Source organism: Bombus affinis, chromosome 2 (assembly GCF_024516045.1).
Source record: "Bombus affinis isolate iyBomAffi1 chromosome 2, iyBomAffi1.2, whole genome shotgun sequence".
NCBI classification, from domain to species: domain Eukaryota; kingdom Metazoa; phylum Arthropoda; class Insecta; order Hymenoptera; family Apidae; genus Bombus; species Bombus affinis.
The window spans coordinates 3,756,598-3,775,479 of NC_066345.1; the positions used below are offsets into that span (position 1 = coordinate 3,756,598).

The 18,882-nt window shown below is 30.3% G+C and overlaps 1 protein-coding gene and 1 long non-coding RNA gene across 14 annotated transcripts; one reads left to right on the forward strand and one right to left on the reverse strand.

The window, feature by feature from the left end:
* Positions 1–423: 423 nt before the first annotated feature.
* LOC126913843 (uncharacterized) lies at positions 424–12,351 on the reverse strand. Of its 5 annotated transcripts, none has more exons than XR_007709467.1 (5): positions 11,424–12,351; positions 11,057–11,185; positions 10,031–10,095; positions 3,198–6,293; positions 424–2,124 (listed from the first exon to the last, which is right to left on the reverse strand). It is a non-coding gene; the product is annotated as an uncharacterized LOC126913843 (long non-coding RNA). The 5 variants fall into 5 exon arrangements; XR_007709466.1 differs by having other exon boundaries at positions 3,069–6,293; XR_007709464.1 differs by lacking the exon at positions 424–2,124 and having other exon boundaries at positions 3,351–3,595; positions 3,854–6,293.
* A 188-nt stretch (positions 12,352–12,539) lies between these two features.
* On the forward strand, positions 12,540–18,786 carry LOC126913804 (uncharacterized). 9 transcript variants are annotated; one of them, XR_007709385.1, is made up of 8 exons: positions 12,540–12,769; positions 12,854–13,038; positions 13,203–13,294; positions 14,316–14,453; positions 14,576–15,565; positions 15,999–16,163; positions 16,235–16,451; positions 16,664–18,786. XR_007709385.1 is itself a non-coding variant. In XM_050717082.1 (4 exons), exons 1-4 carry the CDS (start codon positions 12,711–12,713, stop codon positions 14,608–14,610), a joined length of 417 nt encoding a protein of 138 aa, XP_050573039.1. In that variant the 5' UTR covers positions 12,540–12,710; the 3' UTR covers positions 14,611–15,133. The 9 variants fall into 9 exon arrangements, 2 of the variants coding, with proteins under 2 accessions (XP_050573039.1, XP_050573040.1); XR_007709386.1 differs by having other exon boundaries at positions 16,679–18,786; XR_007709384.1 differs by having other exon boundaries at positions 16,737–18,786.
* The last annotated feature ends 96 nt before the right edge of the window (positions 18,787–18,882 follow it).

The following is an 18,882-nucleotide window of genomic DNA, read 5'->3' on the forward strand; positions in this document are numbered from 1 at the left end:
AATTATACAAAGTTTGCGATACGATATTAGGAAATACCGATATGCGAAAATTTTTTGCTATACGTTGAAAATAAAGTTTGCCAAGTATTTGTTTGCAATGTGAGTTTCGTGTTCTTTCATTCACCCTATTTATTCTTTTATAAACACCGATCGATCGAAAGAACAATCACAGTTCTAGATTTTTACAATACATCTTGAAAAATAATTTATGATATCCACGAATAGAGCTAATGAAAGTTCACAACTCAAAATAAAATGGAAACCAAGAATAATTGAACTGTGTATATGTGAATTACTGAAATTGTTACGCGAACTAATTCAAGTATTTTATGTGCAAGTAATCCCGTAACATTTTATTATAGCCCTATTTTTATTTTTAATTAAGGTTTATAGTTGTATTGACTATGATCGTGGGCATACATATTTTGTTATATTGAAGTAATTATTTTGTAACAAATACGTTAAAATATTCGTGGATATTTATTGACACAATTATTCATCGACGTAAAAAATGTGGGTAACGTAGGTACCATTGAGTAGCTGTACGGAATAGAGATCTGTCGCGATGTGTGCAGGTCTTCCAGGTGAGACTGCGCGTACACGTAGGCGTAAACTGGAGGAAGGTAATGGTCGAGGATCGCATCAATGAAGGTGGAAAGGCGTATGACCTCGCAAACGAAACACTATAAAACGCATAAACCTCGCGTTATAGATTGTAATCGTTGTTGTGCATAACAATGAATGAATTAACGTATGCTATGTATAGTATTATTCAGCACAATTATATTAAAAAAGGGATGGAATTTTAGTAAAGAGGATGGTTTCGATAAAATTTATAAAGTTTATGCTTTGCCTCGCTTTTCTTAATGTTACTACTAGAGCGATATTTGTTTTTAATATTATCTTATCTTTATGATTTATACGGATACCTAGCTATGTATCACGATTGGAAATAAATGAATATTGAAAGACACAATGCTCGTATATGAAACGTTCGACAAATTCAATATTTTTCATGATTCCATTTGAGAAAGAAGATAATGCGTACATCTGTACTATATTTAAAATTCTTTTATTGTGAGACTTTTATAAACACCTTCTTGAAAGGCGACAAACAGAGTAATATAACAAACTCCATCGAGTTATTGTCTAATATAGCGTAATTGTTCTTAAATAGAGTAATTTTATGCTATTTCTCTAGAAGTTACATTTATACATTTTATAATTCGCAATACTTTCTATAACATTCTTTTAGGAAGACTATTTACGTGCTCTTCATTGAATAAATAATTTTATTAGAATGTAAAAACATTTTTTGTTTAAAAACTTGATTATCTTAAAACCGTTAAGTGTTTCAAAAATTATTATTAAAACCCAATTACTATTATTACTAGAAATCTTTCACAAAACTTTGATGTACTATATGGAAATCAAATATTCGTTTAAAGAATTTTACTCACAAAATTTTCACAGAAATTTTCCATTCGCGTGATTAATTTATCACGGATTTGGACAAGTAATTAAGAAACGTAAATGAACGAATCAATCGCTGATTGTATGGTAAAGCCAGAATCCGTTTATAAATTGAAACGGTATCTAGATAATTAACGAACATAAATCATTTCTCACATTCTAGATTTGTGTTCTGATTCGTATACGACTTTCGCATGACTCGTGTACTCGAGACGAATCATTCGTCGTCTTAAATAAAATGCATTCTTCGTGCAAGTTCATCCGGCAAGACATGGCCAATGCTGACGTCAAAGATGAAAAAGGCTGAATACGGGAAAAGCTATTAATGGTTGAGCAACGAATTGCGTCGCTGCCACGTTTGCTATAGGTCAACAGAAAGCATAGACAAATATAGTTGGTCTGTCTCGTCTGGTAGACGACACGCTATAGTACGACAAAGAGCAAATATAGCAGTTGGCTGTTCAGGCTAAACAAAGATACTCCCAGAATGAATCGCGAAACCGAATCTTCCTATATCTCTTCTGCTTCTGCATGGTCGATATCACTTGACCCACTCTTTCGGATCTAGAAACTGCACCTTCGCTTTTATATCCCGACTCCAGTACCGAACCACCCTCAATGTTCGAGAAGTCGATTTTATCACAGAGCATCCTATAACACAAGAGGCACCTAATTACAATGAATAGATATATATAAGGAAAATTAAAGATATTTTTGGAAAATTTATTGCTTAAGCTTTTATGAAGAGGTCATTGCCTTGTAATAATGAATAAGGAATAATCAAACATTCTGTTTCGTTCGTGCTTTGTCAATGTATGCATATGTTACTGGCAATGTGTAAAATACAGTATTAAATTATTTAATGCCTGGGAAATCCATAGAACTCCATAAATGGGAATGAAATTGAAATAAATTGGCATAAATGGGAATGGAAATGAATAAATGGGGCAAAGTATGAAGTACTTAATATTTCACAATTTCTTAAATTATAAATGTAACTGTCGTTCACTCTTAGTTTCCGAGATATTCGCAAAAGACTGTCGGTACTACTACAGTGAATTTTGTCTATAATTGTGAGACCGTAGCAGCGTATGCGTCAGAGCCAGCTTTACAGTGGCCGAATAAAAGATAACACCTAACCCAAACTTACTATAAACTATAAACAAAGAATAAGAATTTGGTTTAGATGAGATAGTATTATTATTGTTGTTGTTGTTGTTGTTGTTGTTGTTGTTAATTAATGGGCGGTATTATTTTAAAATATGGAAAACGTGGTAACTATTTAGAAATACTGCTACCTCACCGATTTCGATGATTTTTAAATATGTTGTCGACATTTTGAACAACTCTTTCCTATTCATATAATTCCCACTCGGCTTTGGTTTCCGCCGTAAGACTGGCCGTAATACTAACGCATATGTTGTCATGGAAGCACAATTATTGTTATCACACAAATTATATGGACACACAATTATAGTGACAAAATTCATTACTGTAGTACCGACAGTGTTTCCCGAATATCTCAGAAACTGAAACCAAGCTGCGACTGTATGTATAAGAAAAAATTCTTCAAAATGTTGAGTTCAACAACATACCTAAATTTCCTCAAGATCAGTGAAATGTACCCTTACGTACACAATCATCGCCCCTTCCTCAATAAGAAAGTCCTGTATTTTACTTCGTATTTTACTTCTTTGTACTTTACTCCTTTCATTTTCATATACCTTGTCTTTGCCACATATCCTTTGAACAAAGGCTTTTTCATAACTCCTTTCCCATATTTTGCCTAACTTCTCACTTCTCCTTCCTCATAATGCCAATGTATTATATACAATACCTGGAGAAAGTATAAAATATATTAAAATAACACGGACACATCGTCAAGTAATATTATATAGTATATATAGTAGTATTATATTATTATATTAAGTACAATTTTATTATGTTGTATTAAGTATATTATATAGTTCAGTAATATATATATAGTTAATATTGTAAGCTTTATACAGATTTTTAAAGCTATTTTTGTTTATAAATGAATTTAGGAAGAGATTCGTGATTTTTGCTGATAACAGCAACGCACAAGGGTAGGCAACACACTTTATCTTGAGAAAGAAGTAGTCTAAAGCAGAAAAAATGTTTGTCGCATGATATTTTCATAATTTTTCGAAATAAATTTTGTCACGTCTTATATACGTTATCGTGTCGTTACATTTTTTACCGTGGTTTATTCATATTTTAACCGACAGATACAACAACCTTTTTAATTTATTAAATATGTTCATATTGCCTAACACTCGTTCACTCGCAATCATGCGCTCTAATTAAAAAGGATAAAACAACAGACGCTGCTAGGCAAAGGGGATTCGATTAGGGTTACCTCCTCTGTCAAGTATCTCATGAAAAAGTCAAGCAGTCCACATCGTACGAACTGGGGAATTGAAAATTGCCACGTGTCAGGTGAAGCAACAGACGACAATAGGCACGTGCAGTCTGGAATCTCGTAACCGGATACGCTGGAACCGGGTTCCACGAGTATCAAGGGTGGTTCGATTTCGTGGCTCTTTCAAATATAAACTGAACCCGTTGTATTACACGTGATGTTCTCGTAGATTGCAAATGGGTGTTGTGTTCGAAGTACAGGTCGCAATCCTTCGTGCATATAACACGTTGTCGTACATCGTGCGTTGTCTTTGTAAAATTCATTGCATAAATTACTATATCTTACAGGTCAGAAGCAAAGAATATAATAAATATATTTCTGTAAATTATGTTAAAAAGATTCATGCAGCATATTTTAACATAAAATAATTAAAACTGGGAAAAACTTGTCAGGTCCAAAGATATGATTAAAGAAGTTTCTTAGAAGTCAAATATGTAATATAACTTAAAACAAATAATATTTTAATATTCTGATAAGCAATATCTTTAAAGTTATGAGAAGGGTGAAAGAATACGTGTTTAGCGCCAAATAAAAGGATAGTCTCATACTATATACTGAATTAACAATGTACTGAATTTTAAGATTGCCTTCCTGTAAGAAATGGAACATTATTATATTACATAATTATCAAATTACCCTAAAATTTTCAATTTATTTAGAACAATTTATATAGAACTGGATACACCACGACAAAATCTAATTAGAATCAAACAAAATTGATTAATGAAATACTTTCTCTAATAAAATATAAGATAAAAGCACCTTATACATTAATAACAGTTATCATTTATTATTATTTACAAACACAAAGATACATATTACGATATATTCTTGCTCTAATAGAATTTTCGGATTTGTACGTATTTATATTTGTACATTGTGTTCTATGTTACTCGTTATTATCTGATAATGAAACAGGGACTAATGACATACCTTGTTACCATAAGTTAACAAAGATGAATGAAGTAGCCTTACCTCACATGGGAAGTTCTCCCGAAGAGCTCTACGACTATACTACAGGGCAGAGTTTTTTTGGCGTGACAGAAAGAGACCACAGAAATTCATAGAACATGCTTCACTACAAATGGATATTTGTTACCCAAAAATGAGCTCTTCATAGTTAGTTTGGAATAGACATTTTCAAAAAATATAAATATTTTTTTGCAAAATTTCCATCACTATATTCCAGTATATATATTTACTATATGTGTACATTCATTACGTTTATATCAGTATTATCATATATAATCTTACATAATAAATAATGTTTTTATTGTGTTGTAATATGATATGATTTAATTGATGATTTGATGATATGATTGAGTATCATGATATACTCTCTAATAGCCGTAAGATATTTATAATTTTAAATCGATAAATAAACCGCATCACTTAATCACAGCAATGAAGAAAAGCGAGCGTTATGAGTGTTTAATAAAAGAATCGTTTGTTACAATATAAATTAAATTACAGCTCCTTCAATTAATACAGTTTCTTTCAAGTTTACGATATTTGAAATTATTGGACTTACTGTGGTATTAATATTTTAATGTACTCTGTATATCTTAGTTGTGATTTATGTTCATAATTTATGTAAAACCAAGTTCAATTTCTAGACTAAAATAAATAAATACATACAATATTATAATATACATACATGCATATTAACCACTTCTATAGTTTGAAAGCTTTTCCCAACAAGTGATCGTTAAATTTGAGGAATTCGTTTAATTTGAGGGATATACAAAAAATATAACTTTATGGAAATTTTTTTACAAGAGAATCAAACCAAAAAGATTATGTTTCCAAAATTTAATCTAATTTAGTATCACATATTAATATGATCAGAATATATCAATATTATATCTATTATTATAGAAGATAATTTATTTTAAAAAAACAAAAATATTGAAGTGGTGAAATAAGTAATAGTGTTAGTAGTTACTTAATTCATTTACAAAAGATAATAGAATAAAATGGTAGATATACATATATACCATTTATTAAATAGATCTCACAAATTTGTTACATGATTCAATATTTTAACCAGCAAAATTGATGCACGGTATAAAATATTATCTTACGATAAACAATTTTAATAATAATAAATTTATTTATCCCACTTAAATAGCACAGTAATGTCAAAGCTTTTAATCTTACCACATCGAAGACTTCATCTGGTGGATGAGGCAAAACGAGCTTCCGATCCTTTACATTCCACACATTGCAAACAGTCCATAGAATAAAACAACGCAACTATTTTTTTCTTTGCCTCTCGTATTTATCATTTTCGAACATTTTACAATTTGCCAATTTTATAAGAAATGATTATTTATTAAAATAATATGAAAAGATCAATTTTATTTCTGAAGAAGCTCTGAAACATAGAAGAGAAAAGTAAATTTATATTAAATTCATTTAAAAGCAAAAATAAATGTAAATTGTATCGGTGATGTTAATTACCTACCAAAAAATAATTCATCAATTTTCAAACTGGACGTCGTTGAAATTTAATTTAAATTAATATCATAATTAATATGATCCATAACAATCTTAGATCGTTATATAAACAAAATGTTTATCATTATCTTATAAAATATGAAAATTAATGCATTCCCAAACGTTGTTGTTAATTATAGAACTATGCATATAATTATAAGACCATAAATCATTAAAAACACTAAAAGAATGAAAAGAGATAGTTATGGGAATTGCTGTACAAAAATGGCAAAGGGACGCGAGAAAAGGAGCACAATCTAAGATATATCTACAATAATTACAAACACGTATAATTTAGCAAGCGTGAGTACTAACGTTCTTATGAAATATTTATCTGCGTAAGGATTCTCCACGTGTAAAATTTCATAGTACGTATGTTCTTACACAACGCGCTCAAATCCAGGAGATTCCAACTAATCCTTAATTAAAATCATAATTGCCCAACAAATTTTTTCTTTTTACACTACAAATTCGTGAGTATTTAAAACTCGCGTATAATTACTACATACAATTTTAATCACAATGACAATAGCACATTAAGATTGTTAATGATTAAGAACCATTATAATTACCAATCTAAACGTATGTATAATATTAAAGTTTTAACGTTTTGCAGAGATTACAAATATATTTAAATATTGAGTTGCCTATTATATTGATAAGCCTAAATATTTAAAGGCCCATTTTTAACATTTATTACGTGTTTAAGATGGCTATTCATGGTGCATACTAATTTTTTACTAAGTATTATATGTACACGTTAATTCATACGTAAAATGTACGTACATACATATATGTGTTTGCAATAAATCTTTTATAACTTCTATATACATTTTCAGATTTTCAGAAATTTGGCCAATATAATCGTTACAGCCGTGTCTCATAACATCGCTAATGATACTTCTCAATGTTTTATGTAACGCATATAATATGGAAGTTATATAATATAAAAGTTATATTATAATATAAAAGTTTTCTAGGACAAGTATTGAAATATGTACTTCGTGGGCCGATGTATTTCTACATACTAAATCCGATTGATTGCGATGTCGATCAATCACAACCTCGAAACGAATACACATCTCGATGCACGATTTCAAACGTTCGGCGACCAGTAGCTTCTCAAAAGATGTGCGATTAACGATCGACACGATTTTTCTAAGGTATAATATTTCTGCGAGGCAGAGGGTGCCTACGTTTGCTACGTTCAACAAGGGAAGAATAAGATGTTCTCCAAGTAGGAAGCAGTTGTCGATGAACAAAGTGGGTCACGAGCTGCGACCTCCGCGTCTTTTACACAACCTCGAGGATTCCGCTTCTCCACTTAATTACCTTCACGTCCTCTATGCATGCGACGCGAATTTTAACACATCAAACACAGCTACCGTGACGAGGAAAAATGTTTCAGATAATGGAGGAACCAAGAATTCTTCACGAAAAGGAAGTTGTACGAGGTCTTCCGATTAGGAAGGAAAAAGGCAATTTTCTATAGGAACGGTTTTTAGTGTTTTTTAACATCCTTTGCAATCACTATCTCGATATCATTGTACAATCAGTATTTCAAAATTTACTGTTCCCATTATTTAGGAGATTGAACTTTTTAACTTTTAAAAACTATTAATTTTTTTTAAATTCTATCGATTAACTGTATTTTAACGTGTTACAGGAAATCTCAATGAATGCTTTATCGCGTTTGCAATATTAATTAATTTTCTATTGATAAAGAAGAACAAGAAAAAAAGATAGACAATTCCGGTGTTATTATTCCGAATTATTTGTGCAATATTCATAGCTATATTAATCTATCCACTCACATTTATATGTTCGCAACACTAATAACGATGCAGTGCAGCCATATAGAAAGCTATTTGAACTGTACCAGATGATGCAGGAGCAGGAATATGTTTCCATAGCCCAGTGAAAGAAGATTGGACATGATATAGGCGCAACACTACTTTAACTAATTAGTTATTTACTAAAACTAATTAAAACAATCGCGATGGAAGAACGCAACGCTAATTCTTAAAACAAAAATAAAATAAATATCCATATACATATAATGAAAAAGCTATTTCACATATCGTATTACTACAAACTGCGATATTATAGGATCAATGAAACATTTAACATCTCTAAATCCAACTTTAAATAAAGCAAGAAATTTTAAAGGACACAAGAGAAACTCCAATATGAATTACTCTCTCAGAAATTCTGCTATTCATAATCAAAATTGCTACGGACAATGGGATTATGGCGATGGCATAATTCGTAACATTAAAATAAACACGATTATCATCTTTCCGCAATTCTAATTCAAGCCGTAATCAGTCCCTCGCTACGCTAACAAAAAGCCGCGAAACTTTTTCGCAGCTCTAATTCAAACCGTAATTAATCTCTTGCAACGCTAATGAAAAAAACCGCGATTTATATGATGGTGGGCTGGCGTATACATAGACCGAAAAAATACTACAACTACAAATGCTAAAAGTGAACATAGTGGCAAAGTAATAACGAGAATGACTCTCCATGCTTTGGCTGATCCAAAGGGTGGAAAGCCATTAGTAGTTGTGTTTCTTCTATGGCAATTTTTCCGGCAATTTTTCTCTTCGGTTCGTAACGTCTTCTTTTTTCAAATACAATGCCCACTGAAACTTAAATCTAACTCGAGACTTTCTAATCGGGAAACAAAGAACAACTTTTAAAGATAAAATAAAATATAAATCTTGGTAGAAGCTAATTCAAGTGCACATCATAGTGCTGTTCATTCACATGTGCATGCTCGAGCAATACACGTAATTTGAAAAATCGGTAGGCAAATCAGCAACCAGAGGCGAATGGTATGCTCCACTCGTGACACAAGCTTCGCCGTCAATCTTTTAAATCAAATTTATTGAAATAGATTGGACCACGCGAAAACGAGCCTACCCGATCAAAAACAGTGCCAACTTGTCCGGTACTACCTACTTATAATTAACACTCACGCTAGAGGGTATGCTACCTATCCTATCAAATCCTATATTTAAAAAATGACAAAACAGATATACCAACACGCTCGCTCCACGCTTCTCACACATAGCCCAAACGTAAGAACCTACACTAAAGAGACGTCCTGGGACACCTTCGACACCTGAGTTTAGCACACAACTTTCACACTCTAATTTATGTACTATTTTCCTGAAATCAACTGACGATGTTTAGAGACCATTTCATGAAAATATCATGTATATTTCAACCTTAATAAAGCATATTTGAATTTAAATTTTAATTAAATATTCATAATCGTATATAATCATGTATATATCATTCAAAGAAATAATTTTACCAGAATAGATTATGATATCTGAATTAATTTAACTAACATTGTAATTTAATACTAAGATTAGTATTACTATTTATAATCTACTATACATATTTATTAGCATTGTTATTGTCAATTGTAATAGGATTCATATTTGCGAATTTATAAATATTTTAAAATTATAATGAATGGCAAAAGCGATGCAATTCCATAGCCTAACTACACAAACGCGCGCATGCACACACAAACACGCAGTGCAAAATACGTCGTGCACCATACTAACGCAACATCAGTCACTGAAAAATTGTTAAGCTCACAAACTAGTCATCGTGTCCATTGCTTTTCTTCCACCCGATTAGAACCTAGGCACGTGAGTGAGTATCTGGAATTAAACATGAAAGTTAAAACTATGATTAGTAATCGTATTTATATCTATTACATTTTGCATCTAACGGGATAATTAATAAAACATTATATGATATTATATAATACATTATATAATTATATAATTAATAAATCATTTCATTCAAATTTTAATAACTCTACTTTACATTTTACTTTATTTTATCCATTTGCGAATAATATTTATATCAATAACTGCAAATGAAATATTAATAAAAATATTCTCAAGCGATTCCTTCGTCAAAATCCACCTTTGAAATACAAAGAGTCATTTAAAACTCGTTTTGATTCTAGAATCTGCCTATTGCGAAGTGTTTTCTTGGACATAAAATTTGATATATTTTAACGGACGGACAAAATTAGAGTTTAATACCTCCATGTTTCATATTTGAAATTTTACTGAAATTATGCTGAATATGGGACTCAAATAATAAAGCTGTTTCATCATAAAATAGAACATAAAATTAAATATAATCATCACTAGCATTACAATAATAATTTCAACCATAATTGAAATTTTCATAATAATTTATTTCATAGTTATTTGTTTCAATATTGTTGTACATGCTTGTGAGGATTACTTAATCTGTATAAGTAGACATATTGAATATATGTAATTTAATTTTATAAATAATTTTAACATTTTACTATTCATATTTTTATTATTCATACAAATTCTTCATATTGTAATATGTAAACATTGTACTCATGTATTAATGCATTACCACCAATATTTAAAAACGCGATGTGCGAGGAAACCTATCCTGAACTAACAAATAAAATACAGACAAGAAAATGTTACTATTCACAGGTATAATAAATATCTGTGGTCACTATGCTCGTCAAAAATTCTACGTAATATAACCAGTCACCCGTGTCGATTCGGACCTTCCATCCTACATGATTGATAGACGAGAGGGACAAAAATGCATGCGACTTACGATTACATACGAACAACGTTGTCATCGATACTGTTGCCCAAGAGAAATTCTCATTAAGTCATCTTAAGAGAAATTCTCATCAAGTCGAAATCGTCGAATTCAATGAAAGAGATGGAGGTTGGAAGAAACCTATAACAAAGCATAAAATATTATTATTTGTTGTTAGTAATAGCATTATTATTTTGAAAGTTTGTAGTGATAAAAGTTTGATTTCTATTAAATAACGAATTTCATGTTAATATTCAATTGAAGAAAAGAGGTTTACGCTTATTGAATTTTCAATCAGATTCTATTCTTTAATTAATAATAATTATTGTAAAATATAAGGAAAAGAATTAAATGAAGTGGAAAATAAAATGTTACCTACATTCTTGACTTTTCAAGCACCATTAGGTCCTTTTCGAGGAGCAAAAAAAGAGGAAGCAGTCAAATACCTTTAACAAAATGTGAATTATTATAATTTGTTTTGAAAGGAGTAATGATTGTTCGAACAATTTAAGATAATGAAATATAAAACTTTACGGCAAAATTAAGATAAAATATCGCATAATTATTATTAACGTAAAATCGAACGATTATTATCAAACTATATTTCTTCTGGTAATAATATATGAAAAAGAAGGAAAAGAAAGTAAAAAAGATTATCAAGAGAAAAGAAGGAAAGAAAAAAATCGAGGGCAGTGAAAAGGAAAAGAATTTCACTCCAATAATGGTTTGTACTTCTCGATGTAACTTTGATTGAAAAGCAATAAACATCTATTCACATTAAAAAAAATTACAAATCACTATAAATTGTATTAGATTATGAATGTAAAATGTATGAAATTAAGATTCTCGCTATCTTGAAGGAATGACTTGGTTTTGTATATTAAATTTTCCACATTTATGACGAGCTCTCGACAGTTGCTTCCTCTTCTCAATATGACATCGCGCGAAATGGTGCAATTTCAAATTTTAATTTCAAAATTTACCACCAGGATGCGTTTGATGCAGGAACGTATCTAATTCTCTCAGTAGCCGGATGCTATTCAGATGATTGAAATTTCGATATCCATCTAAATAGAACTCTACATCGAAATACAATAAGTCAGTATAAATTGTGTTAATTAATCGTTTTATTATTATTATTAGCTATACCTAGGGTATAGTTAAATTGTTTCTTTTTAAATGACAACGATAAAAGTACAAGAATTTCCGTAATCAGCCTCAGGCATTAAAATAAAACGAGAATGCTCATGGATTTCTTCGTCTGCAATATGTTGATAACTGCAAATATAAAATAATTCAAATTAAGATTCTCACCATTTTGAAGCAATGAGATGGCAATGTGTATTAAATTTTCCACACTTATGACGAACTCTCTGCAATTGCTTCTCTCAACCTTTCAATACGACATCGCGCGAAATGATGTAATTTTAAAATTTAATTTCTATTTCTGCCACCAGGGTGCAGATGATACAGGTAACTACATATCGTATAGTATATATACGTATTATTCCCTCTAGCATTATGTTTCATCAAAGGGGTAGTAAGCTCTTGATACTTAATCAAGTAGTTTTGATATTGTGATACTAGTGTTTGATATTTATATACTCTTTTTGTATTAAGGGGTATCGTTATTCTGGCATATTGTTATCTTAAATATAAAATATAAATGATGGATAATTCTGCGGCACAAAGTGTAGAACAAACTTTTGGTAAAACGTTTCTGCAGTTCGTATTTTTTTTATTTATTATTATCTTAATTACTTATTTACATTTCTATACTTTTAATTCTTTTCCTTTTTCCCCAATTAGATACTGTTTACATAATAAAATATTACTCAAACGTGATAAATGTGGTGCTTTTGAAGTGTCTGGGACATCAAATAACATTAGAACTTTATCAAACTGTTTATATATTATTGACAACATTAAATCGGAAACAAATAAGAAACTAAAAAAGCTACAAAAAGAAGCATTGGCTGCGGACTATTCACCCTGTATGTATTATATACTAAATTTCATATTTATGATATTTCAAATAAACTTTGTTACTCTTATATCATTTATATCATTAAGTATACCTAAATTTATGTAAACTCAATATGATTAACAGATTAAAAATACTATAATATAGATTAATAATAATAGATTACTATTTTAGATTCAGCTCTAATAAAGGCTAGAACTAAAACAAACAAAAGTAAAGTAAAAAATATCTTCAAAAGAAAACGTGTATGAATTTATGATAAATGAGTAAGGAATTAGATATTTATTTATACAATGCATCTTCATTATAAATGTTACAAAAGTTTGAAAGACTGCCTTCTCAATAAATATAAAAATGGAAATGAAATATATAACTTTATTGTAAAAAATAAACTATGATAAATAATATTGTTGTTAACACATTGAATGCCACAGGAGTCACCGGTGACTGGCATTCAACTTGTCAGTAACAATGTGAAGGTCACTGGTGACCGGTGTGCCAAGATTGGTAAAAACACATAATTCGAACAAACATCAATAGTTATAAATTTTATTATCATTATTAACATCATTACTACAATGGCATGTTGAAATTAATGCAGTATAAAACATATAAAAATAGTTTTATTTATGCGTAAAATATGAACCTATAATATTTCAACATTATATGTATTACATAATAAAAAATTCATCATGGTGCCTCAGACAATCCCTGTAAAACTAGCATAGCATTCAACGTGTTAATCATTGATTCTATTTCAGTTCTTATTTCACTTTTAGAAAAATTTAAGAAAACTCATGAAAAATTCCATTATTTTAATGTTTTGAATCATTTAATCCATAAAGAATAATTTAAACAACTAAAATCAGAATGTAAATATAAGTTAATAAAAAACAATCGAAGCCACGTTTTGATATTATGTTCTTTAAAAATATTCCTCTGAATCTATTTAGAATGTTATGAAATTTAAGAAAAGTACAAAGAACTATATTTCAGGTATTGGATATATCATGCTTTAAACTGTTTAATTTGAAACCTTTTATTGAAAAATTAAATGTACATAATTACATTCTTTTAACAAAATTAGTTATATTTGATGAATTTTCAGCACATGAATATATTTATATAATATTTATATCCAACAAAACAAGCTAGTAAATATAAACGAAACTTTATTGCTGTGGCTACAATACAAATTTGTTTACGTTTATTACTCCGTTTTGTTAAATAGACTTTTTGTCAAATTTCTTTTAAAAATATTACATGCTTATTTTTGTATGACATCAGCTTCTGGAAATAATAATGGAACATTATATATCATATATTCAACTATATGGAACTCCATCCAAAGGAAATTTAAGAAAGGAATACGTTCAAAAATCTTGCAGCCTGATACAAAATATAATGAATGGAAACTGCTAATAGGTAGATATATAATAATTTCTAAAAATTCTGAAAATTCTACTACTTATATTTAAGCCAAAGTATATCAAACCAATATATGTAATTACACTATTTAAGTGCAAGTAAGTAATTTTATATTCTAGCAAGCAAACTGACTAAAAAATTATTTTCTAAGTAAGAATCAAAAAAAGAATTATTAAAGGAGTGTATAAAGGAAAAAGAGAGAAACCTGGGGAAATGGCCATGAAGGGAAAAGAGCAAGAAAGAGAAAGAAGGGACTAGAAGAGGTGAGAAATGGGGGGACGCAGATAACAAGAGCGGAGCAAAAAAGGATTACAGCAAATCAGATTATAAAGGAAAGAAGAAAAAGAAGCATAAGAGAGGGGGAAAAGGATAAGGGAATCCAAATATAATATACACTACGGAAATATAGCTAAAGAAAAATTACCAAAGTACCTAGAAGGGAGGATGAAATGGAAAGACAGGAGAATACTGGCAAGATTCAGATGTGGAAACGAGACCAAAGCAAAGAAATACTGGAAGGAAGAGGGAGAAAAAAGATGCAGACTATGTAAAAGGAATGAAGAAGACCTGAGGCATGTAATAGAAGAATGTGAAATAACGGGAGGACCAAAGGACATAGGAAAAGTACTAAATGAGACGGGAGAAGGTTTAGCAGAACTGAAAGCAATAATAGAGAAGAGAGGGGCAAACGACAGAAAGGATGCATTAGTGGTTAATTTGTAGTTCCTAGTTTTAGTTTTTAGAGAATAGAATAACTACGAGAGAGCAGTAGAATAGAGTGGAAAAGAGGAGAGGTAGATATATAAGGAAAGAATTAGACATAAGAGATGTAAAACCGAAAGTTTGTCCAAAGCCGAAAGGCACGGACTAAGCAACAACAATAATAATAATATTTTCTAGGTATTATACCATTTACCGTAAGAAACTTGAGATAAATCATTTGAATATAACATTCAAATTTTTAAAACGGTTGCATACTACAATATTTAGAATCATTAATTTTAAAAACAAATGGGGATCAATTGTTCAACACAGACGTGATACAGAAACAACATATTTATATTTTATATCTTATGATGTAACAAGTCTTTTTGCTCCTAAAATATAAGGTACAGTTACTTTTAATTTTATATATTTGATATATTTAGAAATAAGTACCAAAACTCTTTATATTTTAGAGAAATTATATAACATTAAACAATCACTCTTTCTTCGTAAGAATCTTCTTGAAAATTTGATACTCAAGTATTTGTAATAGTATTATGCGATTATAAGTAAAAGATTTGTTGATGAGATTGTATGTTATAAACAATATTTTGCTGATCCAAATTTGTTATTATCCCTAACATCTGGTACATTATATTCAAGTACAAATATGAATTGGCAACAAGTAGAAAACAGCTGGTTACTAAAAAAATTTTCTGCTCATTTTTTGTCAAAAGTTATGAAAAAAAATTTTAAGAAAATTGTGTTATTAAAATACTATAAATACTATCTAAAATTAGTATCTGAACTTACAAAACATGATATTTTAATTTATAGGTAAAAATAGATGAAAAGATCAATGTCATAACAAAAGGAGTGATTCAAGCTTCAATTATATCATCTATTTTATCAGATATATATTATAATTTTATATTACATAAGGCAACAAATTTAGCAATTGGTACAGTTATAAAATACGTAAATGATATTTTATATATTACAGTAAGTGAAACTTATAAGATGGTAAGATATACAATCGCCTATTGTATTTTATTAATTATTTTGTTTTATAGAATAGATTTTTACAATTAACAAAAAAGGAGTGCCATGATATAATTGTTTTTTTAAATCATCAACGACTCAAAATAACGTGGCTTATGATGGAACATAGCTGTGGACAATATTGCTTACATTGGCCATAGAATAAATCATCCATTTTAAAAAATTTCATTAACAATACTACAACTATTCAATGAAATTTTCTGCAGTGGGTGATCTATGTTCTTTAGTGTAAGTAATTGTGTGAAGTCATGTATAATAATAATAATTTATTATATTTTGGACATTGTGCCCATTACAAGGAGATTTTCTGGCAGTATTATCAGACAGAGTATTATTTTTTTTTTTTATCTTTCTCTTACAACTATTCACACCTTATTTTATATAATCTATATTTTTATTTGTATAAAATTATAAATTTATTATGAAATATACGGCATTAGATATACATTCAGCAGTTGCTGTTCAGAATCATCTACAAAATTCAGAAGCAGGGCGATTCATACGAATCTGCAGATCCTCGTATACATTGCATCTGCACAGGCCTGGCTCGAGCATTGATCATCGTTATTATTAAGTTAAGCACGTGGAACTTGCACATACATTGACTGTTTCAAGATATTAAACTAATCAAAAACAAACTAAACATGTCTCTCTGTACACGAGGACTTCTGATTTCATTTTTAACTTCAGTTCTACCTGAGCAGCCGAGCTAGACAGATGTGAGAAACTGTGCTTCAGTGAAAGTGCGATAAGCAGTGAATTTAGGTGAACGAAAAGACAAAAAACACTGGCAAATGGCTACAAAAAGCTACGAAAGCTACAAAATGCAACAACAAATACCACTAATCAAAATAACGAAGGTGAAATATATTACATAAATAAAACTACAAAAGAAATGGAAACGATTCAAAACCAAGAAGAAAACAGCTATGATGACGATCTATCATACCAAGATGAACACTAAAAGACAGCAACGACGTACAAAAAGCATAAAATAATACCAGACCCAAGCGCCATGAAAACTTCACATACAGAAAAGCAACAATGGCTACAAGATATCCCACTCTGAAATTCATTTGGTTCACTAATAGAAGAAATAAATACGGACCCAAAAGAAAAGGTCACAACTCATATCGTTAAACCTCCACCGATCTACATAGATGCCCAAATAATAGATCCACTAATGAAATACATACTAAGCATAGAAACATCAACATCTTTGGTAACTGAAGTTATGCACAAGTAACTAATCAAACACCACCCTTAAACAACCAAAACAACAACAATAACAACACTACAGAAATCAAGGAACTGTTCAAGCAATCCATCAAAAACACTAAAATGCTAACAAAAATGATAAGTGAGCAAAATGCAGTACTCAAACAACAAACACAACAAATTACAGTCATGCTACAACTACTTACAAACATGTTAAGTGAAAAATAGAAATGGACACGTTGATAATAACAGCTTGGAATTCCAATGGTCTACAACAACAGGCCCTCGAAACTAAAACATTTCTATATAACAATAATATTGACATATTACTTGTTTCAGAAACACATTTTGCACCAAAACACTACATGAAAATACCATATTACACCATCTATGATACGAAACACCGTTCAGGAAAAGCACACGATGGGGCCGCAGTAATAATAAGAAATGATATTAAACACCACTTACGTAGTCAAATTAATCAGAAAAACATTCAAGCAACCACCGTTACAATACAAACTAACAGCAATTACTTCCAAATGTCAGCAGTACATGCATCACTACGATACAAAATGACATTACAAAAATGGGAACAGTATTTTCAATCCTTAGGTAACAAATACATCGCAGAGAGATTTCAATGCAAAGTACACGCTATGGGGCTCAAGAATTAAGACACCTCAAGGTAGAACATTAGAAAAATATATTAGAACTAGTAATCACAATATATTATTCACAGAAAAACCAACATACTGGCCAACAGATTTAAACAAAACTCCTGATTTGCTTGATTTTACAGTTATAAAAGGACTAAATGCAAACAAATTAAAAATAACACCCAGTCTTATGCTTAGCTCTGATCATATACCGATAATAATAGAATACACAAGCAAACCAATACTTTATAAAATCCAAATCAGAATCGTTTTGCGACTCCTGCTCGGGCAGCCGAGGAGGACGGACGTGTCTAGACGGTCGTCCTCTCCAGGTATAAGTGAATAGGGAAAAAGTGCTTCAAAGTAATAGTGCTGCAAAGTGATAGCGAGGAGGAAATAAAATAGTAATGCAGATACCAACTATAAACATAGCAACAAAGGAGGAAACATATTATATAAAAAAAAAAAATTAACATGGAGACAGAAGAAACAAAAGAGCAGCGGGGACAGGAAGAGAGCAATTCAGATTATGAAAGATACTATCAGGACGAAAGCTGGAAGCTAGCGAAGCCTAGCAAAAAACGCAAAACAACTCCAAACACAAGTGCCATAGGAAACCCAGCTACAGAAAAGCAGCGATGGCTGCAAGAATTACCATTAAGCAACTCCTTCAGCTCACTAACAGAAGAGACAGACGCTGACCCCATAAATAAAACCACAATCCAAACAAATCATATTACAAAACCACCACCAATCTTTGTTGAGGCCCAAATAATAGACCCGCT

Coding starts and splice junctions, on each gene's coding strand:
- LOC126913804 (XM_050717082.1), top strand. CDS start 12,711: ATGATGGATAATTCTGCGGCACAAAGTGTAGAACAAACTTTTGGTAAA. Junction 12,770..12,853: donor TTTGGTAAAACGTTTCTGCA/GTTCGTATTTTT, acceptor TTCCCCAATTAG/ATACTGTTTACATAATAAAA. Junction 13,039..14,315: donor GGCTGCGGACTATTCACCCT/GTATGTATTATA, acceptor GTATGACATCAG/CTTCTGGAAATAATAATGGA.